The following is a 16,404-nucleotide window of genomic DNA, read 5'->3' on the forward strand; positions in this document are numbered from 1 at the left end:
CAGATGTTTTTGGGGAAATAAGGGCTTGAGTGGGGGGGGGCTAGTTGACCTCTGATAACCTTTGAATCTTAAAAGGGAACTAGAACACTCAATTTCCATTCGAATAAGCCCCTTTTAAATTTTATACTACGCCTCCTATTTGAAGTGCCTATGGGAAAAAATGGAGTGCGGGGGAGGCTAGCTGCCCTCTGATCACTCCCTTCAATAACAACCATAAATACCCCCAGGGCATAACTTACAACACCTACCCCCGGGCCCTGGTTTTGTTATCTGAAATTTGAACTATTTTCAACAAAATGTTTGTCTCAAGATTTTTATCTGATGCATTTAGAGCGTGGAGGGGGGGGGGGCTAGTTGCCCTCTGATCTCTTTTGACTCTTAAAAAGTGAACAATAACTTTCAATTTCCAATCAAATGAGCCTTCTCCGAAATTTATAAGAGCATCCCTTCCATAAGAACTATATATACCCCAAAGCATTACTTACACCGCTTGCCTCCGGGCCCCGGGGGATTGCTTCTTATCTGACCTTTGAACTATTTTTAATGAAATGGCTATTTTAAAAATTTTATCGGATGAGTTTTGGGAAAAAAGATTTTATTTTTTTTTTGGGAGGGGGGGGGGGGTCTAGATGCCCTCGAATATCTTTTGACTCATAAAAAGTGAACTAGAGCTTTTAGTTTCCAATCAAATGAGCCCTCTCTGAATTTTATACGAACATCCCTTTCATAAGAACCATATACGCCCCCAGGACAACGCTTACAACGCCTATCCCTCGGGTGCTGGGGGCTGTGTTGACACCGGAGTTTTTGTTATCTAATTCTTGAACAGTTTTCAAAAAACAGCGGATGGTAGCGGATGGATTGGGAAAATAGGGCGTGGGGGGGGGCTTAGTTGCCCTTAAATCTCTTGAATCTTAAAAAGTGAACTAGAACTTTCAATTTCCAATCAAATGAGCCCTCTATGAAGTTTATATGAGCATCCCTTTCATAAGAACAATACATGCCTTAAGGGCATAACTTAGAACACATTCCCCGGGCCCTGGGGGGTTATATTGACACTGCAGTTTTTTATTATCTGACCTTTGAACTATTTTTAACAAAATATCTATCTAAAAATTTTCATCAGATGGGTTTGGAAAAAGAAGGCGTGGGGGTTGGCTAGTTGCCCTTGGATCTCTTTTAACTATTCAAAAATGAGTTCGAACTTTCAATTTCCAATCAAATGAGCCCTCTCTGAAGTTTATACGAGCATCCCTTTCATAAGAACCAGATATACCCCAGAGCATAACTTACAATGCCTGCCTCCGGGTCCTGTGGGGTTGTATCGACACCTGAGACTTTGTTATCTGACTTTTGAACAATTTTTAACTTAATGGCTATCTCAAAATTTGTATCGGATACATTTGGGGAAAAAGGGACGTGGGGGGATGGTGCTAGCTGCCCACCAATCTCTTTTGACTGTCAAAAACTGACCTAGAACTTTCAAATTCCAATCAAATGAGCCGTCTCTGAAGCATCCCTTCCATCAGAACCATGTATCCCCCAGGGCATAACTTACAACGTCTGCCCTCGGGCCCTGGGGGGCTGTGTTGACCCCGGAGTTTTCGTTATATGGTCTTTGAACTATTTTAAAAAATGGCTATCTCAAAGTTCCCATTGGATGGGTTTGAGAAAAACAGGGCGTGACGGGGGGGGGGGCTATGTGGCCTCCATTCCCTTTTCACTCTTAAAAAGTGAACTAGAACTTTCAATTTACAATCAAATGAGACCTCTCTGAAGTTTATACGAACATTCCTTTTCATAAGAACCATATATGCCCCCAGGACATAACTTACAAGGCCTGCTCATGGACCCGAGGGGGGGGTTGTGTCGACACCGGAGTTTTTGTTATATGATCTTTGAACTATTTTCTACAAAATAGCTATCTCAAAATTTTTATCGGATGAAGTTGGGGAAAAGGGCGTGGGGGCTGGTTACCCTCCGATATCTTTTGACGCTTAAAAAGTGAACTAGAACTCTCAATTTCAAATCAAATTAGCCCTTTATGAAGTTTATACGAGCATCCCTTTCATAAGAACCATACATGCCTTTAAGGAACAACTTAGAACACCTTCCCGCGGGCCCTGGGGAGGGGGTTGTATTGACACAGAAGTTTTTCTTATCCGACCTTTGCCCCAGGGCCTAACTTTCAACGCCTGCCCCCGGGCCCGGGGGGTTTTGTCGACACCTGAGATTTTGTTATTTGACTTTTGAACAATTTTTAACTTAATGGTTATCTCAAAAAAAATTTCGGATACATTTTGGAAAATTAGGGGCGTGGGGGGAGGAGCGGGCTAATTTCCCTCCAATCTCTTTTTACTCTCAAAAACTGAACTAGAACTTTCAATATTCAATCAAATGAGCCCTCTCTGAAGTATTTACGAGCATCCTTTCCATAAGAACCATATATTCCCCCAGGGCACAATTTACGCCACCTGCCTTCGGGCCCTGGGGGGGGGGGGCTGTGTTGACCCCGGAGTTTTCGATATATGGTCTTTGGACTATTTTTAAAAAAATGGTTATCTCATAGTTCTTATCCATATGGGTTTGAGGAAAAAGGGCGTGAAAGGGGGGGGGGGGCTACGTGCCCTCCAATCCCTTTTGACTCTTAAAAATTGAACTACAACTTTCAGTTTCCTATCAAATGAGCCCTCTTTGAAGTTTATACGAGCATCCCTTCCATAAGAACCATATATGAACCCAGGGCATAACTTACGACGCCTGGCCCTGGGCCCTGGGAAATAGTATCAACACCGGCGTTTTTGTTATATGATCTTTGAATAATTTTTAACAAAAAAGCATTCTCAAATTTTCTATCGGATGCATTTGGGAAAAAAAGCGTGGGGCTGGTTTCCCTCCGATATCTTCTGACGCTTAAAAAGTGAACTAGAACCTTTTTCCAATCAAATAAGCCCTCTCTAAAGTTTATACGAGCATTCCTTCCAAGTTCCATAAGAACCATTCAAGCCCCCATTGTATTTCTAATAACCCGTGCCTTGAAAACTATGGGGGTAGTGTCCTGCTCAAAGATTAAGTTTGGTATAATTTCAAGAAGTTTCAACTACGTTGAACAAAATAGCTATCTAAAAATTTTGATTGGATGTGTTTGGGGAAATGTTGGGCGTGGAAGTGGTGTTAGTTGCCTTCCAATCACTTTCGACTATTAAAAAGGGCACTAGCCCTTTAAATTTCCAATCGAATGAGCTCTTTTTGAATTTTCTACGACAAGGCTTTCTATAAAAACCTTATATGCCCCCAGGGCATAACTGACAAGCCTTGCCCTGAGGTGCTGTGGGGGGTTGTCATTCTCAAATACCTAATTTCCAGAACTTTCAACTACCTTGAACAAAATGGCTGTCTCAAAATTTTGATTGAATGTGTTTGGGGAACAGGTGAGCGTGAGAGGCAGGTTAGCTGCCCTCTAATAACTTTTGACTATTAAAAAGGGCACTAGCCCTTTGAATTTCCAATCGAATGAGCACTTAACGAAGTTTCTACGACAAAGCTTTCTATAAAAATCTTATATGCCCCCAGGGCATAACTTACAACCCGGGCCCTGAGGGCTCTGGGGGGCGTGTCATCCTCAAAAACATAATTTCTATCTAGAAATCAACTGCGTAGAACAAAATGGCTATCTCAAAATTTTGATTGAATGTGTTTGGGGAAATGGTGGGCATGGAAGTGGTGTTAGTTGCCTTCCAATCAATTTTGACTCTAAAATAAGACACTAGAATTCTCGATTTCCAATCGAATAAGTCCCCTCCAAAGTTTATGCGACGACCCCTTCCATACGAAGTGCCTCTAGGAAAAAATAAATAAATAATAATAATAAATAGTAAAACATTGAAGCCGTATGGCCTTTACTATAGGCAATGCTGTAGCGTTGCCTCTGACACGGGACCCAGATTTCGACCTCCGTTGTGAAAACCAGCTTCGCGGCCCGGTATGTCATTTCGGCGATGAGATTATGCGGAAGCATCTTCATAATAATCCGAATAAGAAGAAAAAGAAGACTTATTTCTTCAATTCAAGAAAGTATTTCCAGTTCAATGATATTTGAAAGAACATAAAACATAATTTCAGCCAATAAAATAACGGTGCAATTATGTGTGAATTGCAGTTCAACTGAAGATATCAAAAGACTGAGATATCAAGTTCAGGGGATTGAATGGAAAAACCAAAGAAAAAAAAACGAAGATATATGGATTGAATGGAAAAACTCAATACAAAATTAACTCTCCAGAACAAGCCCCAAATTTCTCGTTCCAAAGAAAGAAACAAAATCTTAGTTAATGACAGCTTATCTTTTGATGACCTGAAAACTTTTTTTTTAGATCAATGAGAAGTGGGTGCTTGGCCCAACGTTGTGTGATATGTGGACATCAAGTGATGTTCTTTGCTGCACTGCTTCCATTCTGCATTTAGTTGCCATAGCTACAGATAGGTAAGATGCTCTGTTCTACGGAATATAATCAGTTTCGTAAGATTTTTTCCAAGTCGTGACACAAGGAACCAATACAAAGATGTTTCAAATAATATAATTACCATCTTTGAAAAAATCCATCCTAAATGGATTTAAAATATTTGAATAAGATTTAATATGTAGCTCAGCACCAAATCAAAATTTTCAGCTCTTGTGGAGTTCTTTTGAGAAAAATCACGTCCCTTTCCAAGGTGCTTTTAATCCAAATTAAATTTATATATTAAAAAAAAATAACTGAAAGTAAGGAGCAACATTAGAACCGAAAATGAACAAAAATTATTCCGTATAGAAGGGGATGCCCCCTCTTCAATACCTTGCTCTTTACGCTAAAGCATTTAGCACTATTAAAAAAGTTTCCTATTCTAATAACGCCCCAAGTGTTTCAGTAGCCGTTCGTAAGAAAAAAGGGACAAACAGTAATTATTTAGTGTAAAGAGCAAGGTATTGAAGAGGGGGAAAACCCCTTCATATACAGAATGATTTATGTTCATTTTGAATTTTAATGCTGCTCCTTACGTTCAGTTAAAAAACTTGTTTTTTTTATTTAATTTCTAATCATTTTTCAAATAATGCCAGTAAACGTGGTTTACTCTCCATGAAATATTCTCCCGTATCTGGGAACTCCTACATGGAAATTTCCTCCCACCTAAAATACAGCTGAATTTCCCCTTGCTGAAATCATCCTCACATTCATTCCTCGTATTGAACGACTAGCATTCATCCTTGCTGAAAATCCCGCCCCCTTTAAATTTTTTGCGGACGATTCAGCCTCAAAAATTCTACTTAGCATACTTTTATTTGAAAGAGAATTTAAGCTCTAATCGTTTTCTTGATCACTCTGTAAATCCCCCCTTCCGTGGAAATTTTGCCCCGGAAATTTAAAAACGCTGAAAATAGCCCCGGATAATTCCACCGGAACATCTCGACATGCAAAATTGAGTTGGCATAGAGAAGGTAAGACAACTAAAAAAAAATTTTATATAGGATTCTGTCAAATCCCCCTAGTGTAAAATTTCTCTCAAAAGTTCATCCCCTTGAAAATTTCCCTCGCCAAGGAAAATTCTCCCTATGGAAACTAAGCACAAGCACACTCCCCAACCCCCCCCCCTCCGCCGAAAATTGTCCTTATAATTCCCAATAACAAATGCTACGCGTAAACAAAGGGCGAATTTCATATTTTACAGGACTCTCCCCACAGATTTTCGGGGTAATTTTGCCCCTAAAGACAGAGCTATTGGATCTTTCAACATTACTGGAAAAATCGGCTGCCTCAAAATTTTTATCGGACAACTTTGGGGGAAAAGGGGCAAGGAAAGTGGCTAGCTGCCCTACAATCTTTTTGGACACATAAAAAGGGCAATATAACTTTTAATTTGCGTTCGAATGTACTCTCTCCCGATCTTCTAGGACCATTATATTGACACAAACTCCTCTGGGAAAAAAAACAACAACAACAAATAAACACGCATCCGTTATCTTTCTTCTGGGAAAAAAGGTGCAAATTCCACATTTTTGTCTATAGCGGCTTGAAACGTCTACAGTAGAGCTCTCTCGTTTTCTGCATCAAATGGTGTGATTTTCCCCAAGATTCTTTGACTTTTAAGGGTTGTTTCCTCCCAATTTCTAAAATCAGGCGAGTTTTCTCAGGCTCGTAACTTTTGATGGGTAACACTAAACTTGATGAATCTTATATTTTTGGAATCAGAATAAAAATCTAACTCTTTTGAAATATCCATTTGTTTTTTTAGAGTTTCGGTTGCCATTGAGCCGGGTCACCCCTTAATTACAGTTTGTTACCGCGAACCGTTTGACTATTTGTGGGTTTATAATGGCAAAAAGTCCGGCTTTTGAAATTTTTTAAATTTCAAAATTTAGAAATTTGGAAATTTTAGAATATTTAAGAGATTTCATCTACCATCCTGGTTTCCAAGGCCACTTTATTTTGTTCTAGATCAGATAGACAATTAAAACATTAAAAGTATTAACTAACAGAACGAAGATATTATACTGTCAAGGAACTTGACATATTAAAAATGTTAAGACTTACATTTTTCAGCTGACCATATTTAGATAGTATGACAACAATTTTGGTTCTAAATTATAAATATCATTTGAGAAAATATTATGTAAAGGGGGAGAGGGCAGGTACCTTAACCTCTTTTGAAGAGTAAAAACACACAAAAGTTCAAAGAAACGCATTCGGAAAATATACAATTTTTCAAGCAAGCAAAATCTTTTCAATCTTTTTTTCAAGATTCACCCAATCCCTTAAAAGAGTTCTGGATGTTTGCAATGACACTCATTGACGATTTAGAACAAAAACGCATTCAGTGAAGACTTTAGAATTTAGAAGGCTTTAGTGACTTACTTTACACTCCCAAATTTATGTTTAGTAAAAGTCAACCTCAAGAAGTTTCTTTAATTCTCTTTGATTAAATGACAGCTATCACCGTGTTTTTTTTTTGTTTTTTTTTTCAAGTAAAATATTTTAATTTAATATCAATCATTAAAATCTTTTGGAAAAGTTTCTTTTCTCAGCTAGGTCATTCGGGTTAAAGCTACGTGTCCAAACAGTTCGTGGCAACAAATTGTAAGTAAGAAGCGACGCGACTTAATAGTATCCAAAACTCTAAAAAACGAAATTTTAATACCAATAGATGTATCAAAAGAGTCGTATTTTTATGTTGTTTTAATATACAAGTTTTATCAAGTTCAGTCTTACCCATCAAAAGTTACGAGCCTGAGAAAATTTGCCTTTTTTTCAAAAAATGGGGAGCACCCCCCTAAGTTTATAGAATCTTATTAAAAACCTCACCATCAGATTCAATGTATTAGATAACCCCAATGTAGAGGTTTCAAGCTCCTATTTGCAAAAATGTGGAATTTTGTATTTTTTGCCAGAAGAAAGATCACGGATGCGTGTTTATTGTTTTTTTTTTTTTTTTTTTTTTTTTTTTTTTTTTCCAGGGGTGATAATATAGACTCAGTGGTCCTAGAACGTCACAAGAAAGATCATTTGAACAGAAATTAAAAGCTCTAGTGCCATTTTTAAGTGACCAAAAAAATTAGAGGGCAACTCAGCCCCCTCCCGCTCTCATTTTTTCTCAAAGTCACCGGATCAAAATTTTGAGACAGCCATGGGTTTCATTATAGCCAAAGATTTAATAATTATGCCTTTGAGGAGGACTTAATCCCCCACAGTCCCCGGGGGAAGGGTTGCAAGTTATGAACTTTGCCCATTGTTTTCATATAGTATTGGTTATTGGGAAGTATACACACGTTTTCAGTTGGATTTTTTTCTGTTGGGTACGGGGGTATCGAAGGGATTGGATCACGTGGGAGTATACTTCCAGGGAGGAGTTTTTCATAGGGGAAGAGAATTTCCATGAAGGGGGCGCGGGATTTACCAGCATCATTTAAAAAACAATAAGAAATTAAATAAAAAAAAACAGTTTGTTGAACTGAGAGTAAGGAACAGCATTAAAACTCTAAACAAACAGAAAATATTACGCATATAAGGGAGGTTGCCTCTCCTCAATAGCTCGCTCTTACGCTAATTCTTTTTTAACTTTTAAAAGAGGGTATTATTCCAATTAAACAGCCTTTGTGATTCATGAGTCATTCCTAAGTAAATGGAACAAAAATTAAACTTTGGTTATTATAAGGCAATTATTAGTTAAAAAAAAATAAAGATAATATGCAAATTTCGTTTAATTATTCATGTACGGCGAGCCAAATTCAAAACCTGCATTAATTCAAAAACGTTCAGAAATTATATAAAAAAAAGTTTTTGTAACTGAAAGTAAGGAGCAACATTAAAACTTAAAACGAATAGAAATTCTTCTGTGAATGAAAGGGGATATCCCCTCCTCAACGCACCGCTCTTTACGCTAAAGTTTGACTTTTTCTCATAACTCTACTTTTTAAATCGGTAAAAAACTTTAGCATAAAGTGCGGGGCGTTCAGGAGGGGACAGCCCCTTTCATTCACGGAATAATATCTGTTCGTTTTAAGTTTTAATGTCGCTCCTTACTTTCAGTTACAAAAACTTGTTGTTTTTTTTATTTAATTTTTGAATATTATGACTTTATAACCAAATTCCTATCAATATTACCGTAATAGGCTGTAAGGTGCCAAAAAAGGTACCCCCGATAAGAAATCGTATTTATTTACATGCTAACATTATCAGCCTATAATTGCACGGCCTTAAATCGGCGTAAGAAAACCAATACCCTGATATTCCCTCTGTCTCTGACAGAAGCAGTCAATTCAGACAAACTCTTTCTTATCCCGGGGCAAGGGAAACTTATTTATGAGAAAACAAAACAAAGAAAATGCTGTCCTTTTTTGTGGATGAATCTAAAAATTTTTTTCCACAAAACAAGTTTTTCAAAGAAAAGTAAAGGGCTATGTTAAACTAAAAATTGGCAAAAATGCAGTCAACTAATTTTCAAAGCATAAAACTACCACAACCCGCCATCAATAAATAAACAAAACCAAAATTGAACAGAAATTACAGTAAATAACCGAGTCAAACTCAAAATGAAAAGAAACTAATATCAGTAGGGCTGATGTCCCCCATGCCATCTCAAGACTAGAACATAATTTGTACATTACTGAAAACAATCCTTAATTCGGGCTGAACGTTTCTGTTTCTCATATTATGGAAATAAAACTTAATTTAACCATCATAACCAAGATTACTGAAAAAAAAAGTAAATGACACTGACACTTTTATATATATATATATATATATATATATATATATATATATATATATATATATATATATATATATATATATATATATATATATATATATATATATATATATATATATATATATATATATATATATATATATATATATATATATATATATATATATATATATATATATATATATATATATATATATATATATATATATATATATATATTATGTTTAAGAGGTAATTACTTGGCAAAAAAAAAAAAAAAAAAAAAAAAAAAAAAAAATGTCGTCCAAATCCAGCAATTGAGAAAAATGTGCAATTGAACGAGGCTTTAACCTTACCCATCTAACCAACAACCTAGGACCAAACAGTATACCCGAACCGTCAACCAAATAGAAATGTCCAAGTCCATGCGAAGTCGTCATCAATAAATTTAAGTCGTTGTAAATTTACAAGCAAAAGCACCTTAAATCTAGCAAAATATTACCAAGTAGAACCTTCCATTTAGGGCTCATCAGAAGAAATACCACCTGCCTTAACGGGTTTCGGGGCTTTACTTTCTTCACCCGGCACGGTGGAGCCTCTACCATAAGATCTATATGGTAACCCTATGTCAGGTAAAACTTGTGAAATACATGCATACTAGTCAAGCTATTAAAAATTACATACAAAAAGTGTTTCAATGTTTCCTTAATAAAATCCCAGAGGTCAATGACAGAGACCATTCTGGAACAAATGAAGACATGTCCAGATGTATCTTTTATTGGTATCTGGAACCAATTACCAATTTAAAGATCCTCAAGCTTGTTTGAAAACCACTACAAACTCAAACTTCCAAAAAAGAAAAGCGCAAGAGAAATTATATTAAAATACCATTCAGTATTTCTTTATAATTTTTTTTATATTTACTTAAAAGTTCATGAAACATAAAACTAAATTTTTTGAATTGCCAACTAATTTTTTTGGCAGAAAAACCTCTTAAGATCAGTTTTTCGCTCAGCTTTTTACATCTATTTTTAAAATCTGTAAAATTACTGCATATTTTTGCATACCTAAATAATTGGGAATAATAAGCCGAATAAGTAATATTTGAATGTATATTACTTTCAAGGAATGGAAAATTAATTACTTCAAAATTAAAATCATCCGTTTTATTATATAATTTAAAAACTAATTTATTATTATTTGAAATATTAATTTTTAAATCTAAGATATGGTCGGAGTGTCCCATCCCATAGCTAGGCTCAAGAATTAGCTCTTGTGGATAAATATTTTTTGAAATCTCAATAAACTCTGCACAATTTATTACTAAGAGATCGTCCAGATATCTTTTGTTATTTGAAAGTTTATATTTTACATTGCTTGAGCTATTTTTATTTATCATATATTCGTATTCTAATTGACTTAAAAACAGGTCTGCTATGAATGGACTCGCATTCCCACCCATAGGAATACCTACAGGTTGTTTATATAAATTCCCATTAAATCTTATAAGTGTATTAAATAGAACAAATTCCAATAAATCGCATACCATATCCAAGCTATAGCATGTTGAATTAATAGTACTTCTAAAGAAATTCGTCCATCGGGCTTTTTTATTAAAAGTATCAATTTTCAAAAATCCGATATTAGACAAAAGAAAAGATTTCTTTATTACAATTTTAAATTTTTCTAATAATAAATTTTGTTAAAAATTTTTATACATATTAGTAAAATAAATTGAATCGACTCTTTGACCTGAAATATTCACTTAATAATCTATTATTTGTAACGATTTATTACCGCTCCAATATTGGTTAAAGTTAGAAAATTTTTTAATTATATGCCTAAAATTTATTTCTAACTATTGCTAAAATCAAAGATAGGTCAATGACGGCATTTTGTTTGGATACATTGCTGGCCCAGCAATAAAACTTGGTTTTGTTGATTTTCATGAAATTTTACCTTCAAATGTAAGAAAACAACCTTTTTATTATTATCATTTATTTTAATATTAAATTTTTTCCAAATTATGTATTCTAAATTTTCAATCACACTAGTACCATCTAGATTAGAATGGTCGTATTTATTTTTTGTTAGTAAATATTTTGATAAAATATAAAAAAGAGTTTCTGACAAATTATGGCAAAACTATTACTAGCCTTATCAACTGGTAGAATTATAAATTAAATGTGTAAATTAGCAATTGCTTGTTTCATATTGGCATTATAAAATATTGAATTTTTCACAAAATCTGTTGGATTAATTCTGTACATGCTATTTCTTACACTAGTCAAAATCAAATTTATCCAATTCTGAAATCTATCTTTAGTAATTTTCTGCCTTTTGCACCAATAATCAACAAATAAGTTTAAATCATTCTTTAATCCCCTAAGAATATCTGCTGACCTTACGCGGTAAGACAGACGGAAATTAGCACCCATTTTCATTATATTTTGAAGATCACGATGCTTTATAATGGACAAATCCCCCGTTACAATATGCTTATAAGTTTGATCCACATACGGTAAAGATTGCTCACAATTACAAACCGGTTTCCAATTACTCTCCCTGTCCAGTTTCTTAAGTATTTAATTACAGTTAAAAATCATTTGACAAAATATTTTTGAAAATTTATGTGTTAAAATTGGACAACCATTATACACCAAATTACATGGAAGGTCATTCCTTACTCTCTGCTGTCTTGAAATTCTTGTAAAATTAATATCTTATGTTTACTTAGAACAAAAATGATTAGACAAAAATGATCTGGTTCCCTTATTTACAATTTTATCAAATTTATTATATTTTGAAATTGGATTTGAACAGGACAAAACGCAAAAAGTATAGTACATTAATTCAGTTTCTTACTTGAATGCTGTACTTCTTTTTTAAATCCAGAATAATTTTATTAAATTATTCCTAGATAACTTATTTAAAGATTTTATTAAACTAGTCATTCCATTAGTCTCAAATATGTGACCTAAATTGATTAAAAATGCATTTAAATCTAAATAATTCTTATTTTTATTTTTCCTATGTCCTCTTCATTGGTTTTTATGTTTAGTGGGGCAATTAAAAGAAGGGTGTCTAGTTAAGCCATTAATACAGTTTGCAACTACATTCGACATGTCTCCGTATTTCGCAACTCGATCATTTAGCCCAAAAGGATATGCAGTACCCAGAGCATGGATCCAATACTCTTCTTGTCTGCGTAATTTATTATTTTTCTCTTCTTTAGTAAAGTTTTCTAGGTCCAGATTTTCTAAAATTGTAATAGGTAGATTAGATACTGAGCAAGTACCATTACTACAATGTTGAACTGGATAATTATTAGTTTTTTCATTGGTAATTGTAGTTTTATTTCCCGAAAATATCTTATATATGTTGTTAATTGTTTCCCCCACATATTGTAATTGACAATTTTTAAATTCTAGTAAATAGATAATATGATTTGTTTTACAATTTACCTGTCCAGTTAATAAACATTTAAACTTTTTATTATATAAAGTGATTTTAAAATAATTTCGAGGGATAATGTGATATTGACAAAGAAAACAACGACCATTACACTTACTAATATTCGGCAGGCCCCTTTGAATATTATCCTTACCAATATTATTCAATATAAAATCAAAAATCAAATAAAGCCAAAACGCCAAAACAATAGAAAAATCAAAAACAACACCAAAACCCAAGCAAAAATACCAAAATTAATAAGGTTAATCTAAATAATCATAAAAAAAAAAAAACTACCCTAAATAGAACATTTGCTTATACTCCTTTTAAAATAAGTAATACATTGACCAAATAATCATCAATTCCAGGAAAAACCTAGACAGGGCTAAGGTCCGTCAGGGAGGAATTTTTGATGATTCCTCCACCAGCACTAGATCCGACCTGAATTCATATTATGTTTAAAAGGTAGTTACTTGGCAAAAAAAAAAAATAAAAAAAAAAAAAAAAAAAACTGTCGTCCTAATCCAGCAATTGAGACAAATGTGCACTTGAACGAGGCTTTTAACTTACCTATCTATCCAACTACCTAGGACCAAACAGTATACCCGAACCGTCAACCAAATAGAAATGTCCAAGTCCATGCAAAGTCGTCATCAATAACTGTAAGTCGTTGTAAATTTACAAGCAAAAGCACCTTAAATCTAGCAAAATATTTCCAAGTAGAACCTTCCATTTAGGGCTCATCAGAAGAATTACCACCTGCCTTAACGGGTTTCGAGGCTTTACTTTCTTTACCCGGCACGGTGGAGCCTCTACCATAAGATATATATGGCAACCCTATGTCAGGTAAAACTTGTGAAATACATGCATAGTAGTCAAGCTATTAAAAATTACACACAAAAAGTGTTTCAATATTTCCTTAATAAAATCCCAGAGGTCACTGACAGAGACCATTCTGGAACAAATGAAGAGATGTCCAGATGTATCTTTTAGTGGTATCTGTAACCAATTACCAATTTAAAGATCCTCAAGCTTGTTTGAATACCACTACAAACTCAAACTTCCAAAAATGAAAAGTGCAAGAGAAATTATATTAAAATATCATTCAGTATTTCTTTATAATTTTTTGTATATTTACTTAAAAGGTCATGATACATAAAACTAAATTTTTTGAATTGCCAACTAATTTTTTTGGCAGAAAAACCTCTTAAGATCAGTTTTTCCCTCAGCTTTTTACATCTATTTTTAAAATCTGTGTAATTGCTGCATATTTTTGCATACCTAAATAATTGGGAATAATAAGCCGAATAAGTAATATTTGAATGTATATTACTTTCAAGGAATGGAAAATTAATTACTTCAAAATTAAAATCATCCCGTATTATTATATAATTTAAAAACTAATTTATTATTATTTGAAATATTAATTTTTAAATCTAAGAAATAGTCAGAGTGTCCCATCCCATAGCTAGGCTCCAGAATTAACTCTTGTGAATAAATATTTTTTGAAATCTCAATAAACTCTGCACAATTTATTACTAAGAGATCGTCCAGATATCTTTTATTATTTGAAAGGTTATATTTTACATTGATTGGGCTATTTTTATTTATCATTTATTTGTATTCTAATTGACTTAAAAACAGGTCTGCTATGAATGGACTCACATTCCCACCCATAAGAATACCTACAGTTTGTTTATATAAATTCCCATTAAATCTTATAAATGTATTAAATAGAACAAATTCCAATAAATCGCATACCATATCCAAGCTATAACATCTTGAATTAATAGTAATTCTAAAGAAATTCGTCCATCGGGCTTTTTTATTAAAAGTATCAATTTTCAAAAATCCGATATTAGACAAAAGAAAAGATTTCCTTATCACCATTTTAAATTTTTCGAATAATAAATTTAGTTAAAATTTTGTATAAATATTATTAAAATCAAATGAATCGACTCTTTTAGCTGAAACATTCACCAAAGAATCTATCACTTGTAACGAGTTATTAACACTCCAATATGGGTTAAAGTTAGAAAATTTTTTAATATGCAATATGCAATATGCAATATGCTTTAAATTTATTTCTAATTTCTCCTAAAATTAAAGATAGATCAGTAGCCACAATTTTGGTTGGACACCTTGCTGCCCCAGCAATAAACCGTGGTTTTGGTGGATTCTTATGAAATTTTATCTTCCAATATAAGAAAGCAAACTGTTTATCATTATCATTTATTTTAATGTTGAATTTTTTCAAAATTCTTTCTTTTATATTTTCAATCCATCTATTCTCCTCCATATGGGCCCTGTCGTATGTATTTGTTGTTAGTAACTCTTTTGATAAAATATCACAATAGAGTTTCTGACAAATTATGTCAAAATTATTGCTAGCTTTATCAACTGGTACAATTATAAATTCATTATGTATATCAGAAATTGCTTGTTTCATATTGGCATTGTAAAATATTGAATTTTTCAAAGAATCTGTTGGATTAATTCTATACATGCTATTTCTTACACTAGTCAAAATCAAATTTATCCAATTCTGAAATCTATCTTTAGTAATTTTCTCCTTCTTGCACTAATTATCAATAAATAAGTTTAAATCATTCTTTAATCCCCTAAGAAAATCTGCTGGCCTTATGCGGTAAGAAAGACGGAACTTAGCACCCATTTTCATTATATTTTGAAGATCACGATGCTTTATAATGGACAAATCCCCCGTTACAATATGCTTATAAGTTTGATCCACATACGGTAAAAATTGCTCACAATTACAAACCGGTTTCCAATTACTCCCCCTGTCCAGTTTTTTAAGTATTGAATTATAATTAAAAATCATTTGACCAATTGTTTTTGAAAATTTATATGTTAAAATTGGACAACCATTATACACCAAATTACATGGAAGGGCATTCCTTACTCTCCGCTGGTTTAAGATTCTTGTCAAATTAATATCTTCTATTTGTTTAGAACAAAAAATTAATAGACAAATATAATCTATTATCCTTATTTACAATTTTATCAGATTTATTATATTTTGAAATAAATTTTGATTTAGCTAAAATACAAACTTCATCATACATTAATTTATTTTTTTAGTTACATGTTGTGCTTTTTTTTGTAATACAGAATACTTTTACTAAATTATTCCTTGATAACTTATTTGAAGATTTTATTAAACTAGTCATTCCATTAGTCTCAAATATGTGACCTAAATCGATTAAAAATTCATTTAAATCTAAATAATTCTTTTTATTATTTTTCCTATGTCCTCTTGATCGGTTTTTACGTTTAGTGGGGCAATTGAAAGAAGGGTGCTCAGTTAACCCATTAATTCAGTTGGCAACTACATTCGAAATGTCTCCGTATTTCAGCCAGGGGCGGTTTGAACATCCTAACCCCCCTTCGTGACACAGCCTTGACTACTCATCTTAGTTTGTGTTGTTTTTTTTAGTTTGACACGGTTATTAATTATTATTAATTACAAATAAAACTTCACGAAAAAGAAGCTTTTCAAAAAAAAGTAAAGACCATATTAAATTAAGGTTAGCAAAAATAAAGTCATATGATAATTCAAACTGAAAACGACCAGAAATTACTATTAAAGAATAAATAAAACCCAATACGAACAAAACTTAAATAAACAACCAGAGCAATTAAACATGCAACTTGTGCTAATATAAACGAATAAATAAATCTTAAAACAAGAAAAACTTGAATTGAATG

General features: G+C 33.2%; 1 protein-coding gene across 1 annotated transcript in view; it reads left to right on the plus strand.

Annotated features, from left to right (window-relative positions):
* Positions 1 to 16,404, plus strand: part of LOC148951259 (5-hydroxytryptamine receptor 2A-like) — a 208,534-nt gene that overhangs the window by 159,559 nt on the left and 32,571 nt on the right. Inside the window, exon 3 of the mRNA XM_089091042.1 lies at positions 4,374 to 4,483. Within this exon, the coding sequence (XP_088947168.1) occupies positions 4,374 to 4,483 (110 nt within the window). The remainder of the gene's footprint in view (positions 1 to 4,373; positions 4,484 to 16,404) is intronic.

Source organism: Artemia sp. Qi Xiang Cuo, chromosome 6 (assembly GCF_049724085.1).
Source record: "Artemia sp. Qi Xiang Cuo chromosome 6, ASM4972408v1, whole genome shotgun sequence".
NCBI lineage: Eukaryota > Metazoa > Arthropoda > Branchiopoda > Anostraca > Artemiidae > Artemia > Artemia sp. Qi Xiang Cuo.